The sequence below is a fragment of the Genypterus blacodes genome, unplaced genomic scaffold, assembly GCF_046128005.1.
Source record: "Genypterus blacodes isolate CSIRO-AG114 ecotype Tasmania unplaced genomic scaffold, CSIRO-AGI_Gbla_v1 ptg000094l_1, whole genome shotgun sequence".
Lineage (NCBI taxonomy): Eukaryota > Metazoa > Chordata > Actinopteri > Ophidiiformes > Ophidiidae > Genypterus > Genypterus blacodes.
Genome location: NW_027466898.1, coordinates 1,266,967 through 1,282,608, shown reverse-complemented (window position 1 = coordinate 1,282,608; position 15,642 = coordinate 1,266,967). Strand labels below are relative to the sequence as shown.

Here is a 15,642-nt window from a genome sequence, read left to right as displayed (position 1 = left end):
GATAAACAATATGTACTGTGATGCATTAGAGTGTGTATGTGTGTCACAGAACGTGCACGAGACTCACTCTCTCCAGGCATGTAATCATGGCTGTCATGTAGATGATGTTTGGAATTCCTGGCAACGAGGGCAACCGTTGCACCATCAGGGACCTGCATTGCACAATTGGATCACAACTTCCACTTCATCTTTTGTTGGCGAACAGCTTTAAGCACACAAAATTTATGAATGTGTGTGACAAGCCCTGACCTTGTAGTGTTGTAGTGTGTTGAGACGCTTCCACGAGCCTTGTACTACTGATGTCAGGTCTTCATCTGATAGGATAAGGTGACCTGCAACACCTGCTCGCCACTCTGGAGAAGAAATTCAGATGTATAAGAGATGTCATTCTGTACAACTGCATGATAATGAATGACTTTCAATGTTACAACGGTGACACTGTACTGATACACTTGAGGCGCACTACAAATCGCATATTTAGTACTTTAGTCTATTGATTACTGGCAGAGGCAATACAATTATAAAATAATTCAGCAGTTCTAAATAAGGGATAGTTGTTTAGAATGTGATTTCAACCAAACAGAAATGATTCCAGAGGTTAATGTAATCAAAGCTCACTATCAGGGCTCATAACACTGTAGTCCGATGCTGAAACAATCGTGATCTTTGAAAAACCACGGATTTACCAAGGTGTAATGAATCAATTTGTGGCCTTAGGGAACAGGAGGTCCCCTTCGAAGCTTGTTCCAGAAGTTTCTCCTTCACTTGTGTGATGGTGTCACAATCCAGGACCTTGGCAGGGACAGTCTGAGTGGTGGCTCCTCCACTGGCAGTCACAGTCGGCATCACCACATTGAGGGTCTGCGTGGATGCACAGAAGGATGAGAATCAGGTACATCAAAGCTGGATGTAAAAAGTGGACTCATTTTGATCTTATCTGTGTGAAAAAATTCCAAATACTCTCAAACATGGTGGCAGCTCACCGTTCAATCATAACAAAGTCAATAATAACTGGGCCTGTACTTTTTACTTAGTTCTTGAATCAGCTCTGACATATTATAAGAGATACATTCTACATCGACACAAAAATAGACCTATATATGGAATGTGAGTGGGTGGTCATGCATTTGTCAATTTTGTCAATTGTATGTGTTATATTTATTTAATTTTATTAAAGATTGCGTAGAATAAATGTTCTTGATCTGATCGCTGGCAACCAAAAATTAATTTAAGATCTGTATGAAAGTCAAATTCTTTAGTAAGAAAGAAAATACACAACAGAGTTCCAGGGTTGCATGAATGTTTTAAACACACACACTAACTCAAGCAAGCTACCTGAGGCACTGCCGCCAACACTGACTGCAACATGTGTGGCTGTGTCAATACACTGTATGTCTGTGTGTGTTCTAACCAGCGTGCGGTACTCCACATCCTCTCGTAGCAGCCGGTTGTCATTCAGTGTGTATTTGGCTTTTCCCGTCACAGCGTCCACAGGGCCTTTGTCTACCTGGTGCTTTATGGCTCTAAATAGCATGTAGAATGACTCCCCTGCTGATTCCTGGCCAAGCATACATATGAAACATTACTTATGCTGTAAGACAACAGAATTTAATAAAGAGATGTACAGTTTATTATTTATACTTAGCATGCCGACAAGTAGTTTCTGCTATGATAGAAACAAATTAGATATGGATCAATATCTGGGAGCAATATCTCTGCTTTTGAGAATTGGACGAAAATGCAAGAAAACTGTATGAACACTGTAAAAAAAGTTAAAATCCTGAATATGTATCATTATCCAGATCTGCCTTAAAATAGTAACAACTCAATGTCCCATCTGTTTACAAATTATAATTGGAAGCGCCTTAATTTTTGAAATATCATGCAGAAAACAAACAAGCAGGCATCCAAGTAATGGTAAAAACATCATTCTTCACACATCAAAAGGTTTGTGACACACAGTCTAAACTACTTCTTATAGTGGTGCGCCATCCTGTGTCGAGTAGTAGTACTGCACATGATGTCAAAAATATCCACAAGACTGAACCATCACAGCCTGAGCTAGTTTTCCCTGTTCAGTGTGATATTTGAATTAAAGAGCATAATGAGAAACATTTGAACATCGACTTCAGATTCAATTTTTTGGTCTCTGATACTGGATGACCTCAGTGTATCAGTGACCTGTATATCTGATGGTATATTGAACTACGTACCCTCAGAAAGGTGTAAAGACAAATGGACATCCAGTTTGTTAGGAGCTTCTCAACCACTGATTCAGTTCTGGAATCAAGCAAAGTAAAGTACACAAACAAGCAATCAATTAAAGTATGGATGAAGGCCATTGTTCACTGATAACTTGATAAACTAACTTTGCAAACTTCTCCTCACCTCCTGAGCATGAGTTTGGGGTTCTTAGCCACATACTGTTCCACCAGATCATTAAGCAGAGTCTTAAGGATGTCTGTGAAGTACTCCAGTTTACCATGCAAGGCTACGGTCAACAGAGAAGCAACATAGGCTCGGTCCCTGGGGGAAAATGTCCGCTGCACCTCCAGAGTGTGAATAAACTGAAGGAGAAGTACAAATACACAATATTAGACAGTATAGAAGTAGACAAGACTATGAATCCCATGCTGATAATGTTGAGTCTTTGTTGACAATGCATCAGAGAGGTTTTGATTGTGATTGATGGTAATTGTGGCAACAGAAAGTCATGCTGTTATACAAGACTGCAGTGTGCTGAAAGGTGTTTCTCAGTGTTTCATGTGTGAGATTGGTTTGGAGAAAGACATACTAGTATAACAAATAATTGCACATAAAACAAGAAGAAAAGAAGATGCAACAAAAACACTTTCCACCTAGTAAATCTGACATCAAGATTTCACACTCACACACCAACAACTCTGAAATCTGACCTTGGTGAGAAAGAGTTTACTGTTGAGCAGATTAGAGAGCTGAACCAGCCCCTGCTCCACAGTCTGCCTGCGACTCTCGGGGACATCCAAGTCTCGTCTCAATGGCGACTCCTGGTGGCCAGGGAAGAATATGCGCTCTGCATATGCCCTGTAATCCAGAAAGGGAATCCCCGAGCCGACCAAATCACTAGACATGTCCATCATCTCTGTCATCAGGTCTGCGGGAAGGAAAATGGGATGAAAGAGGAGAAAGGGAGGTAAATTAGGAAGTGTTGACCTGCAGCACAATTTGTACATGAAAAGTATAATTCTCTTCAGACATTATGATTATTTTGGCACATAGTGTGGTTTGCTCTTCTTTTTAGAGTGAGTAAGGTACAGTACCTGTAAACTCTTTCTTACAGCGGTCCCTCACACTAGTCTCCAGGTTCTCCAACTGGATCTGGACCTTTTTATAGTCCCTCATGGCCTGTTTGCTCTTCCTCCTACAAACAACATTGTTTGAGAGACAAAATTAAGAGTCGAAAAAAAATACATCCATCAATACATAGAGGAGACAGAAGTGCTAACAATAACTGCAGACATATAGTATGTGTCAGTATTTGCTCTACTCACGTTTTGGTGGTGTGATTATATCCTTAAATATGTAATAGATGTGATGTTTTCAAAACCAAGCAAGCAGTAATGCGAGTTTTATTTTTGTAACCATGATACGGTGAATCACTGCATTTATTCATACACAACTGTTTTGTTTGTTGCTATGTACTGCATATGAGTTGTTTGATGTCTTTACCAAGTTTCTATTGGTATCGGCGATCATGTGTTTACCTGTATATAAGCACGATGATGAGCACAATCAGAGCCACTATGGAGGCTCCCACTCCAACCCCAACCTGAGCCTCCAGAGGAAACGTGGCCAAGGCCTGGCTGTCATACTGCACTCTGCCCAGGGAGAAGTTCAGGTTCCCCATTTGAACCTGGAAATGACAATTGTAGACATTATTATAGAGGGAAATAACCAGGACCACAGTATGGGTTTAATTCAGAGAATACTTTTGTAGTTGTGGTTGGAATGATGTCCCTCCATGTCGAAATTTGGTGCTAGATCGCCGTGCCCATAATACCCTGACCACAGGAGCCATTTACTCACTGTAAACTCAGGCAGACTGTCCACACCATCCAGCTTCCTGCTGGCCATGACCGATGGCTGATGAGCTGGTGGTTCACAGTATAAGTGGTTGTGGGTCAGAGTCTTCACTGCACACACACCCTCCCCAATCAGAGCCACCACCTCCTCCTTGTAGATGGCTAGATCCAGATTCTCCCCCTAGAAAGGAAACATTTACAGCATGATTTGTACTGTGGAGTTGTGCGTGAGTGTGTGCAGCATTTAATCCCTTTCAGCTCTATGTATATGGAACAATACATTATTCACTCCCACCTCTACAGATATGATGCTGCCAGGTTTGTGGTGATAAGGTTTGCTGGGGTCATTCTGGTTCAGTGGGTACAGCACCGGGTTGGGTTCATAACTGAAAGCTCCAGTTCCTACAGTGCTGAAGTCGAAATGGAGGCTGTCCAGCAGGAACTGAACTTTGACCCTGGCCCTCCTGGCCTCTGGACCCACAGCTGGGGTCGGACACAAGATCAGGGAGGAGTTGCTCACTTTGCAGCGAGATTCGTACTGGAGAGAGTAAAGAAGAGGATGTTCATTAAATTGCCAAATAAGAAGAGGTTTGATAGTATTCATAGTGGTTCCTAGACATACCTGTTTGACATGACAGAGTGTATTCCCAGGGCAGTCCGCCTCTGGTACAATCCTCCTCAGTCTCTTCTGTGGACCCTGCAGACCCTGATCTCTGCCTAGGTTGTCTTCTTTCCTCCTGCCCATGCTCCTCTTCCTCCTGGGAGGGAGCATATCAGGCGGACTGAGGGTGACTCTTATTTTCGGCTCTTGGACCACATCCAGGTTTCGACCAGAGACTCCGATTATTCTGCCCCCCCTGCAGAAGAAGGTGAAGACGTAATATTAACAAAAGGCTGTCAGCTTCAGTCAGCTTTCATTATGAAATTCACATTAAATGCGTTTGTGTTATACACGACAATGAAAAGCACATTGGTTTAAGATTTGATGATCATGTCTGATGCGATATGTCGACAACAAGACCTCGCCCATCGTTGGCCAGCATCTGGACCCCAGCCACATGTGTTGACACTGTCACTAACCTAAGGAAGCTTTTGGAAGGAGCAGCTGAAGTGATGTTGGGGTTGGGGGTGTAATGATACACCGTTCCCTGTAGGTGGCGTTCTGCCCCACCAAATCGCACTGTGATGCCATGTTCTCCTGTTCTGTTGCTGCCTCTGGTCAAACAGCTGATCTCATTCTCTTGGATGTTTAGCCTGAGAACAGGATGAGGGAATCATCTTTTTAACATACAAATGGTCTGATGAAACAATTTTAAAGACCTTGGAAATCTTAAATATGTAGTTTTTCAGTTCATTTTTTAGAAAGTTTAAAAAGGCAAATCTGGAAATTTGATACTTTCTAGAAGGTTATAATTCTCCTATTTTATTCTGGAATCAATTCTTAGCCACAAACTGTTTTTCTAGAAATTAGAGAAAAAATTATTGACTTTTGAAAATGACAATTTTCTTGTTCGTCATTTACTGGCTTTGCTGGAAGGTGGAAGTGGAAGTTTAAGTATATTTTTGTATTCTTATAATACAAAATATAAAAAGAACCTACACCACACATGGCACTCCTCCAATCAGCACACTGACTTCACTGGGGTGTCCAGTCCTCAGTCTCTGGCCTCTAATGCTCAGAGCCGAGCCCCCCGCCTTGGGTCCTCTTAAAGGGAAGATACTGCTTAGCACAGGATCCTGGTGATGGAGAGACAATAAGGAGAGGAAGGCCCGGAGGATGCAAAGATGCACAAGAGGAGAGAAAACAAAGAAAATCAATACTCCGATGCTGAGCTGGTGATATATTGGCAAGATAAAATACACACCAGAGCACTGTGGGATACACCAGAGGGTTCTCTCAAAGCCAGCCACATAACACAATTAATTTGCTAGTCACTTGGGTTAATTAATTAATGCCCTTGTAAAAACCGAGAGCACTTTAACTCTAATTTAAATAAAGCGGCGGTTTGATTCAGTTTCCTTTCCAGAGCAGAGTTTCGTGTTGAGCCTCCTGTACGCACCAAAGACATGTGGGCACTGTTATTTCTTTGAGTGGTCAGACATTCATTTGGGGAATTCACTTTTCTCCAGAATAAACAAACATGGACAACAACATCATCTGGATTTGATGTCTGTTTAAGTCATGATTTTCCACACTTCCTGTTCACATCCTGATCTGTCTCAAGATGCAGCATTCAAGCTTAGTTTGGATTAATATCACATGCTCCCGTGTCAGCATGGATGTTTTGGTCCACACCCCAGAGGGATTGCTGGTTTATGTAATGGAATCTATTTCAGGGAGAAACACGCCATTGGATTGGTAGCAAAAGCTATTGAGAAGTCTTCTTTTAAACACATTGTAATCTGCATAGTTGTAAAATCCTTGAGTACCTGAGCAGTTGTGTTGATAGTGCTGCTGTATGTTATTATTGCATTTACCTGGAAGCTGAAGGTCTGAGCAGATAGTCCAAGTCCTCCTCCCCTTACTTTGACTGAGGCCTGCCCACTCTTCTCTCCTCCACTGCTTGTGGTCTCGCACACTATCCTGGAAGACAAGAGACATAAAATATGGACAGTTAGTAAAGAAGGAAATCAGTTAACTCAATATCTTAGCTGTTTGAGTACCAGAGTCTTGCCTTGAGGAGACTTCATATCTGCTGTGGATGACACTGCAGGGGACTCCAGCAACTGTGACAGAGTTCTGGATGTCTTCAGCTCTCTGGCCAAGGTTAGAGCCAGAAATGGTCACTACTGTTCCGCCCTCTACGGGACCAGACACCGGATCCAACTGAAATGGAAGGACAGCAATAATACTGATTTATAGGCATGTTTTGTTAATTTCCCCCTTTTTATAGTGTGATAAAAGCAGTGAGTTGGTATTAATCAAGGTCAAAAGAAACACACCTTCATTAATTGAAAGCTGTTGAACAAACCAAATACCCTACACCCTAACCCTCACGTTTTATTGCTTTTTTTTATTGGAGTGAGTGTTTGGAAAGCATGTTACAGTTGACTAATCAGAACAAAGCAGGCTTTTGGGGAGGGGGCCTTAAAGAGACAGTACCTAAAATAGCATGGGATAGCACTTCCACCATTTCCCTCGGGATAAATAAAGTTCTATCTTATCTTGTCTTATAAATTAACCTTGTTACAAACTAATATGGTGAGAGAAATTATTATTTTCTTTGGTAAGTGGTGGTATTATAACAAACTATGTCAGCATACTACAGTATGCTTGATATAACCTCCTTGGTGAGCGCAAAACATCTTACAAATTGAATGACGGGTGCAGGGCAGGTGGGTTTGATTTCATCACTGCAGGAGTCCTGATAAACACAGCGAGAGCTGGAAGCACCACCGCACCACACACAGCCGTATTTGGGGTCAGCTGTACGACAGCGGCTGCAGTCTGATCTTCCCACTGAGCAGTTAAACAAAGTCACTGGAGCCAAAGAGAAAAGGGGAAATCAATGAATAAAATATTTATAACTTGTTGTCTCTTGCATCCACAGTAACGGTATAAACACAAGTCACGGTAGAAACCACCCTCACCATACAGATCCTCAGCACTGTCTATGAGGAAGTTGTTTTTTCTTCTCACGTTGATCATGGCTTGGTATTCCTCCATGAAGGCAGAGTAAGCATACTGAAACAAAAACAGCAATTATCAGTCAAAACAGCATGAGTCCTCCGCACGATATAGTCTATGAGTCGATGTTATTCAAAGCCACGCTCAGAGCAGTTAAGTGTCATATTAACTGCAGTGACTGTGAGGCTTAATAGAACACACTCATGTAAACACAAAAGTACACAATCAAGAGATGGCAGTTTATTGATTTTTAAACATAACGTGCCACAGGTTTATTGGTGTAATACGGTGGTGGTTGTGACCTTTCTTAGTCTATTGATTTGCAGTAATGTAACCTAGATTTACAGTTATGTGAGCCAGTTGATTTGGAATGAAGGAGTATAAAAACTATAAAATAGCACTTAATATAAATAAATAAGCTGCCTTGTAAGCACTAAACAGAGTAGGCCTGTACTTCAAAGTGACATAACAATAACTGATGGACTTGCAGAGTGTAAGGAGACGCCGATTAACCACCAGATTGAGATATTTTCAGACCTTGTGTAGTTGGCAAGTGATCAAGAAGACTGATGGCTGTTTGGCATCTGGCTCCACAAAGGCATCCACCACCACTGACATATTCTCAATGTGCAGCACACATTCATATTCCAGCTCCTCATCCTGAATAAGCAAACAAACACATATATGTAGTCGCCAACATTACAAAATCTAACATACAGACGAGTGGAGAGAAATATATGAATGTACAGTGTTTTCAGTCTTTCAGGCAGTTACTAATTTACTGTGTGTCAGTAGACAAAGTCGAAGCAGATAGCATCAGAGTGTGTAGCTACAATGTTATAGATTGTAGTGATGAGTAATGAGTGAGTTGGACTAAACCAATTATTCATGCAGACTCTTTGGATTGTGTGCATTACATGTATGAGGACATTTTCAAACACAAATTCTCATGACACATGTTGGGCAGTTATTGAGAGCTTCACTACTGAATTATCAATATAATAATTCACACTTGTGACTGCGGTTGCACTGAAAAGGAGACCAAGCATGGGGGGTAAAGCTTTACATACCGCATACTTAGCTGCTAAATAAAGGAAAGTAAAATGAAACAGAAAACATTAAATGAAACATGAAAACACCTCCTGTCAATGCTGTTTTATTGTAGATTTTTCGTAAAAGCACTACACTACAAAGATCTTGCTCGTCTTACCTGAAACAGATTTAGGTGTTCTCCAACCAGAGTGATCTTCCTCTCCACGTTGACAGGAAGAAGAGATGAACCCTGAACATTCTCCACACATGGACACTCCTGATGACACAATACTAACCATTACAATAAAACAAATATGGACATAAAGGCAAGCAAAATAAAGGCACACCATTTTACACACCTACATCTTTGTATCCTCTTCTAAATGGCCAAACATATGTTTATGGACACCTGTTACTGAACATTTGATTGTGATCATGTCAAATCTATGACAACTTCTGTTTTAGTCAAAATGTCTCCAAGTAGATTTTGGAATATCTGATGGATGGATTTTGCATTAGTGAGGTTGAGCACTGACGTTCCACAATTAGGCCTGGCTCAAAGCCAACATTCCAATTGATCAAAGATGGTTGAAGGTCAGGTCCTCAATTCCATCCACGCTGATCTTGATCTAGTATTTTAACAAACTTTGAGCATGGAGGCATTGTCAAGGGAAAAACAGATGAGGCTTAGATCAAACCGTTCTCACAAAATTGTTAAATGTTGTGGATGTCATTGTTTGCTATGGTGGTAAGATTGAAATCTTCTCCTGATGCAAACCCGTCCTGCCACCTTCATACTTTTCAGTTCTGACTGTGCATTCTCAGGATTCTTGTCATTGTTCTTTCAGATGGTCACATAAAGATTATGCGTTTTAAGAAGTTCTACAATTCAACAGCAGTGGGGGTGTCCACATACATTTGGCCATACAGAATATTAAAAAGCAGAGGTGGGAAAGTCTAAGGTCTTCCCACTCAAATCTAAAATCAAGGCCCAAGTCAAAGAAAGGCCAGTCACAACTAATGACGCACAAATCCTAAACATAGACTTTACTACTACTACTACAAGCCATCTCATTAGAAACTAAATAATAAAGGGAAAATACACATATGAATCAACAAAAAGACAACCAGCATTTTCTTTTAAAGACAAATTAATACTAATGAAACTTAAACATAAAACATGGGGAACAGATAGGAATGATATGAAGCGTGTAGCATAGTTGATAGGCCTGCGAGGTTAGTGGTTTATTTCTCTATTCCAATCCATAAGTCAGGTCTAATAGATGTAATGCATCAGTTGTTTGTGATGTAGTCCACATTTCATTGTCATCTACATATTGACAGCCATTGTAGAAGCCCCACCACCCTTATTAATTTTGTAATTGCATTACCCTGCCATCACTATTGCTAATTGAAGGTTGTGGCTTCAATCATCCTGAATGGGTTATACCGGATTCTCAGTTTCTCATGGTGGCTTGTGATTTCTACACTGGCTGCTCCTGTAGCTTCTCCACTCACCAGAAAATTAGAGCCAGTTGAAGTATCGGATTGGTAGTTCTCTGCAGGGTCAGAGTTAGGGTCAATAACAGTGTCTGGAGAGTGGCTATGGGTCAACCAGTTCTCACTGGTGCCTCTGATAGGCGATCTTGTAGCAAACAGAGGCTGTGTGTCCATGTCCCCCGCTGTGTCGTTCTCTGGCTTCTCCCAGTCCTTCATCCACATGGCCGAGTCATTCCTATCCAACCGCGTAACAACCTCCTTATCACCACTGGTGGCAAAGACTGTTGTAAGGCCTTCTTCACTGGAGTTGGTTGAGCTCACATTAGTGGAAGAATTCATTGCCTCACCAGGAAGCCCTCCAAGACTCAGATTAGAGTCTGCCAGGCTAATAGTGCTGCTTGGTACTGTAGACTCAGGAGTTTCTTCACTAATATCTATGGATTCAGTGGCAGTCACTAGATCAGCACCAACTTTCTCATCATCTTGAGCAGGTGTTGTAGGGCCACTCACTCCATCAGTCACTACCTCCACGTCAAAGAGGGACCCACCTGCTGTGGTCACCTCCCCCTGTGTAGTGGTGGCCTGTGTAAAGAGGCTGGAAATGGGGGAAGTTGTAGCCAAGATAAGGGATAAAGTGGACATAGCAGTGGTAGCAGTGGTGAGTTCTATCACTGTGATGGCAGTTGTTAAGGGGACAACTGCTATTGTAGTGGCAGCTGGCTCTGTGGGTGGTGACGGTGTTGTTGTGGTTGTTGTAGTTGTAGTAGCAGCAGCAGCAGCCGGGACAGTAGCAGGTAAAGGGGTCAATTTTCTGGTGGGTGGTGGGATGGTGGGTGTTGGAGGTTTGAACTTGAAAATGGAAGTGAAAGGCAGGGATAACAAATTAGGGTAAAACGGAAGGGTAGGCAACGACTTAACAGAGGCTAAATAAAAGACAAAAAAATACTGAAGGACATACTAAGGAAAACACTGAAAACAGACCTTACATGCAAAGGTGAACGTGTATGACACAGCAACAGCACAGTGCAATTCTCAACCAAACCCATTTCATGGTTTTAAACTATCTTCCACTTTGAATCATCTCTTAAACATATCAATAGCCTTAGCCCTCCCTCTATGTACTCACATTATGGTTGTAGATGGTGACTCCTTGGCTGCAGGTATGTTCGTGGGAACAGATGTGCTGATGAATACACCAGTTACACCCCCAGCGACTGTTCACACAGCCTTGGCATCTGGCAGTACACACAGTAGGTGTTTAGGAAGAAACAATATCATTAATATTATAAATCCAAGTAAATGGTTAAACTTGCCCAAAACTACTTTCCAGTTATATTCACACATGTTCCTGTAGCACTTCAAATAGATGATCTATGAACATCTAATGACATATGGCATCTGTGGTTTGCCCTCAATAATAGATCATTTAGTTGATTAATTGTGGTAATAAAGACATGTGCTGTGGAATATAACAAGGTTCAGTCAGCATCAGAGTGTGGTACTCACGGCCTGCGTCCAGAGAGCTGCTGGACCAAGCTGCAGTTGTAGAAGGTGAATTCTGTTTCTGCAACAGTCACGTTTAGGAATCGCAGTGACAGGGTCACCATCACAAAGTCTGCATCAGGAGAGATCAGTAGTGATTATTATAATGGTTAATAATTTGTTAGTTTCATACAAACTGCAGAGCTGCTAAGGCGCTTTTGGAAATATAAAAAAGACAATCTGATCCTTACATGTAACCAACTACATGAACCAAAGTTCAATGACTCAATTGCTGTAAAGATATCTGAAAGCTGACGGTCACTGGAGTTGAACATCTCTTAAACTTAATGGTAAAACCGTCAACATTGCAACTCACCATCTCCATGGCCAATGGGGGGCAGACCGCTGGCACCAGGGGTTGAACATATGACACCAGTTCTGGTGAGCAAAGCGGGTGTTTCTGAGTCCTGGAAGAAGCAGGAGTAGGAATCTCCTTCTCCTAGACTCGGTAAGCCTGCTACAGAGACACGGATCTGAGGGAGAGAGACGCAAAGTGGAGAGGGACATTAAGAAAAAGACAGAAAGATGGAAAGAAAGTGGTCAATCAAATTCAAGTGCTAGACCAACATCATCTACCCCACGTTTCAAGTCAGTCTGTCTTCAGCCCCACAAAACCAATAAGCCCTTATAACATTTAGTATAGATTTTTGTAAAGCTAATAACTCAAACTGTGAAATGAACGACGATTGCATTACATCAGTTTCCTCCCCTCGGCTGATGTTGTAAAGGCTGAGGTGCTGAATACTGAGGCACTGCTGCTGCTGGTTAAAGCTCCACAGCCAATGGCCCTGCAGAGACCCTCGCTGGCACTCCCACCGCTGGCCACACCTTAAAATATCACAGAAGTATGTGTGAAGGAGAGAGGAGAGGAGAGGAGAGGAAGAGAAGAGGACAAGCATGGAAGCATTCAAATTAGCCACACAACTACTTTGCACTCTCACACACAGTGACTCACCGTCCCTCCAGAACACACCAGCCACAGTACGGGTCTCTGGCAGACAGACAAGACTGACAGTCCAAGTGATCTCCACACTCTGCCACCGGACGCTTCTCGACCTATTAAAGACAATAACATGAGGGGCACACAACAAAGGCAGAATTAGTCGGTAAACTACAGGGATATGATTGGTATGAGTTACTACTACTAGTGCTGATCATCCTAAATCCTAACTGCGTGTTAATGTCCACTTGTGTTAATACAGCTAATGGATTTGTTACTCATCACCATTTGTTGTGAGGGAACTATAGCTGATTCTATGTTGAAACTATGCATCTTGGATATATATTGTCTGACTGTTGCAACTTCTCCTCAGTTTTTGCATGTATACCTTACCTGTGTTTAATGTGTGTGTGGGAAAATACAAACGTCCTCACTTATGTCTATGCTCTTATTCATGCACTACACCCCGTCACCAAATGACTCCTCCTTGCCACAAATCTAATCCAATCTGAAACTACACCAAATTTAGAACATCTATCTGCTTTAACAATTCAATTCAATTTAATCCAAATTTATTTATACAGCGCCAAAATCACAACAGAGATGATTTCAAGGCACTTAACATACTGAACATATGAAGAAACCTAAAATTTCCCCATGAGCAAGCAACAGCCACATCAACAGGGAAAACCTCTTTACAGGAATAAACGGGAAGGCAGAGCTGAGTTCTAGGTGGGCGGCCATCTGCCCTGACCGGAAGGACCTGAAGATCTTCATAAGATTAAAGTTTCTTAACTACACACTTGCAAGCTCAATGCATTACAGAGTGCAGAGTACAAAGTAAATGAAATAAACTTCCAGAGTGACTGTGCTTCTAAGAAACGTTTGCAAGATCTAACACCAATCTGATTATACAGCAAGCGTGAAGCCAGCTACAGTCATGGCTTGTGAAGTGAAGTCACTACAGATCTTGTTTTACATTGATGAACAATGAAGCAATTGGGAAGTGGAGCATCAGAAGCAGTTCATTGGTCCAGACTTGGGTATATTATAAAATGCAGCATAACCATTTATCAGCATCCTGCTTCCCACACAGACACTCTGTAGGGAGTGTGCCAGCACAATGGAGGCCACTTTCTCTAATCAATACCATTGTTACATCTGACCTTATACCTCCTGCTGACTGTTGTACTACTCGCAGTGGGGTTATTGACCTTTGCCCTCAACAGCCAGCTGGCCTCTCCGTTTTCTTTTATGCTCTCTTATGCCCTATGTTACTTTGAGCCTCTATTTCAACCGAGGAGACACAGCTTGAGGAAGTATCAAAGCCCAAAAAAGTCTGACAAACCATAAATCGTCTGAGGATGAATGACAAGTCATGTTCAGTTGTGTGCATGGAGGCATCTGGGTGAGGTTGAATAGACAAGCGCTACCAAAAAGCCTCGGGCCACTCTGTTGTCTTATATGCTGCGTGTACATCTGATGTGGCAAAAAGGAATATGCTTTAACAGATAGAACTGCACATTAGTTTTTGTTTATTCGTTTGTAGATAAAGACAACCTGTAAAATGAACTTGCTGACACAATCTGCAGCACCCATACTCAATAAGCAGCGCAAAATAGAATTTCAACAGACAAACACATCACCATAACCTGACTCAGACAGGATCTAGACATGGATTGTCCTTCAGTATCTTAAGTGGAACTAAAACTGTTTAGGAGGCCACATTTTCCTAACAATGCTCTTCACTGCCTTCAACCATCCATGAGTGTGTTACTGTCTCCTCTTAGACTTACAGCAGTATTGGTCATGATGTAAATGTGGGCTCCAGTCTGATCCAGAATGAGGTCGCTGTTAATTGGCGAGTTGGGCTGAATGGTTGTAGTAGCGTACATCTCCACCTGGCCATCTTGACCCAGAAATACCTGAAAAAAATCAGCATAAAAACATTAAAACTTGTATAAGGAGCATTTGATGAAATATTTGAATTAAACTACCTATGGTATTAGACTTGCACCTATAAGCAGTTCAGTGAATAAAAGACATATAAATACAAAATATCATCCTGCTGTACACCCCTACAAGTTCCATAGTGTGATAGGCTCACACAAATGTGGTTTACTCCTCATGCCATATTCCCAATCACATTGCATTTCTCACTCAGAAACCAATAGCTGCCAAAAAAACAAAACAGCTCAAAAAGAATACCTTCTTCAGCTTGCAACTCGATCACAAATCAAATCAAGCTTGTGCAGGATTGCAGTAGAAGTGGCCATGAATGCGATTACCGCACAGTTAAATCTAATATGAAGGACAGGAAGACACCTCTGCCTTAAGTGATTTCCAAGCATTCATACTCTCATGTTACCTCACCTTAATGAGATTAGCAGCGGTTTTCGTGCCTCTTTCCATTTGGCTCTGACTTGATCACTGTGTGAGGGAAATGGAGACTCTATTGTCTTGTTAAGTGGGAGCATCCTATATGTAATGGCATGGGAAGCTGCTCCATAAAAGTTGGGGACTTGTGTGTACACAAATTGCAGTGTCATAGTAATAAAAAGTTGTTGCTGTATGGAGGGTGCTCTTCTTTAAAAAAAAATAAAGAACCAGATTTACAAGACTTACATTTGCAAGTTAACATCCAGGACGTACATTTCTGCACCACCCTCTTACAAAGACTGATTATGTAAATGACCAATGCAGTGGCGAGTTGAGTTGAATGCACTGCCGCCATTTAAGACGCTTCTTGTGTCCGCTATCTTGGTGTCTCTTCTCTTCATGATAGTTTGGCTCACACGAAACTTTCATGAGAATCTCTTGCTCTCTCTCTCTGTCATTTTATTTTAATACTAAGAGATAGATCAATATTCTATTCAGAAACACCCTCTCATCCTAAAAATGACAACAGCTGCTATGCCTACAATCTAAATTCTAAGGCC

The 15,642-nt window shown here is 41.7% G+C and overlaps 1 protein-coding gene across 3 annotated transcripts in view; it reads right to left on the bottom strand.

The window, feature by feature from the left end:
- plxnb1a (plexin b1a) overlaps positions 1-15,642 on the bottom strand; it is a 51,728-nt gene that overhangs the window by 7,024 nt on the left and 29,062 nt on the right. For 2 of the 3 annotated variants that reach the window (XM_076159362.1, XM_076159363.1), the window contains 26 exons: positions 14,500-14,628; positions 12,719-12,819; positions 12,459-12,591; positions 12,080-12,236; positions 11,728-11,836; positions 11,348-11,456; positions 10,240-11,070; positions 8,900-8,998; positions 8,227-8,349; positions 7,653-7,746; positions 7,373-7,542; positions 6,737-6,888; positions 6,540-6,645; positions 5,662-5,798; positions 5,142-5,315; positions 4,357-4,918; positions 4,066-4,242; positions 3,744-3,892; positions 3,300-3,400; positions 2,916-3,133; positions 2,389-2,567; positions 2,214-2,280; positions 1,412-1,558; positions 687-861; positions 250-353; positions 68-152 (listed from right to left, as the gene is read on the bottom strand). In XM_076159362.1, coding sequence (XP_076015477.1) covers positions 68-152; positions 250-353; positions 687-861; positions 1,412-1,558; positions 2,214-2,280; positions 2,389-2,567; positions 2,916-3,133; positions 3,300-3,400; positions 3,744-3,892; positions 4,066-4,242; positions 4,357-4,918; positions 5,142-5,315; positions 5,662-5,798; positions 6,540-6,645; positions 6,737-6,888; positions 7,373-7,542; positions 7,653-7,746; positions 8,227-8,349; positions 8,900-8,998; positions 10,240-11,070; positions 11,348-11,456; positions 11,728-11,836; positions 12,080-12,236; positions 12,459-12,591; positions 12,719-12,819; positions 14,500-14,628 — 4,588 coding nt within the window. The remainder of the gene's footprint in view (positions 1-67; positions 153-249; positions 354-686; positions 862-1,411; positions 1,559-2,213; positions 2,281-2,388; positions 2,568-2,915; positions 3,134-3,299; positions 3,401-3,743; positions 3,893-4,065; positions 4,243-4,356; positions 4,919-5,141; positions 5,316-5,661; positions 5,799-6,539; positions 6,646-6,736; positions 6,889-7,372; positions 7,543-7,652; positions 7,747-8,226; positions 8,350-8,899; positions 8,999-10,239; positions 11,071-11,347; positions 11,457-11,727; positions 11,837-12,079; positions 12,237-12,458; positions 12,592-12,718; positions 12,820-14,499; positions 14,629-15,642) is intronic. The other variant, XM_076159364.1, reaches the window with a different exon arrangement.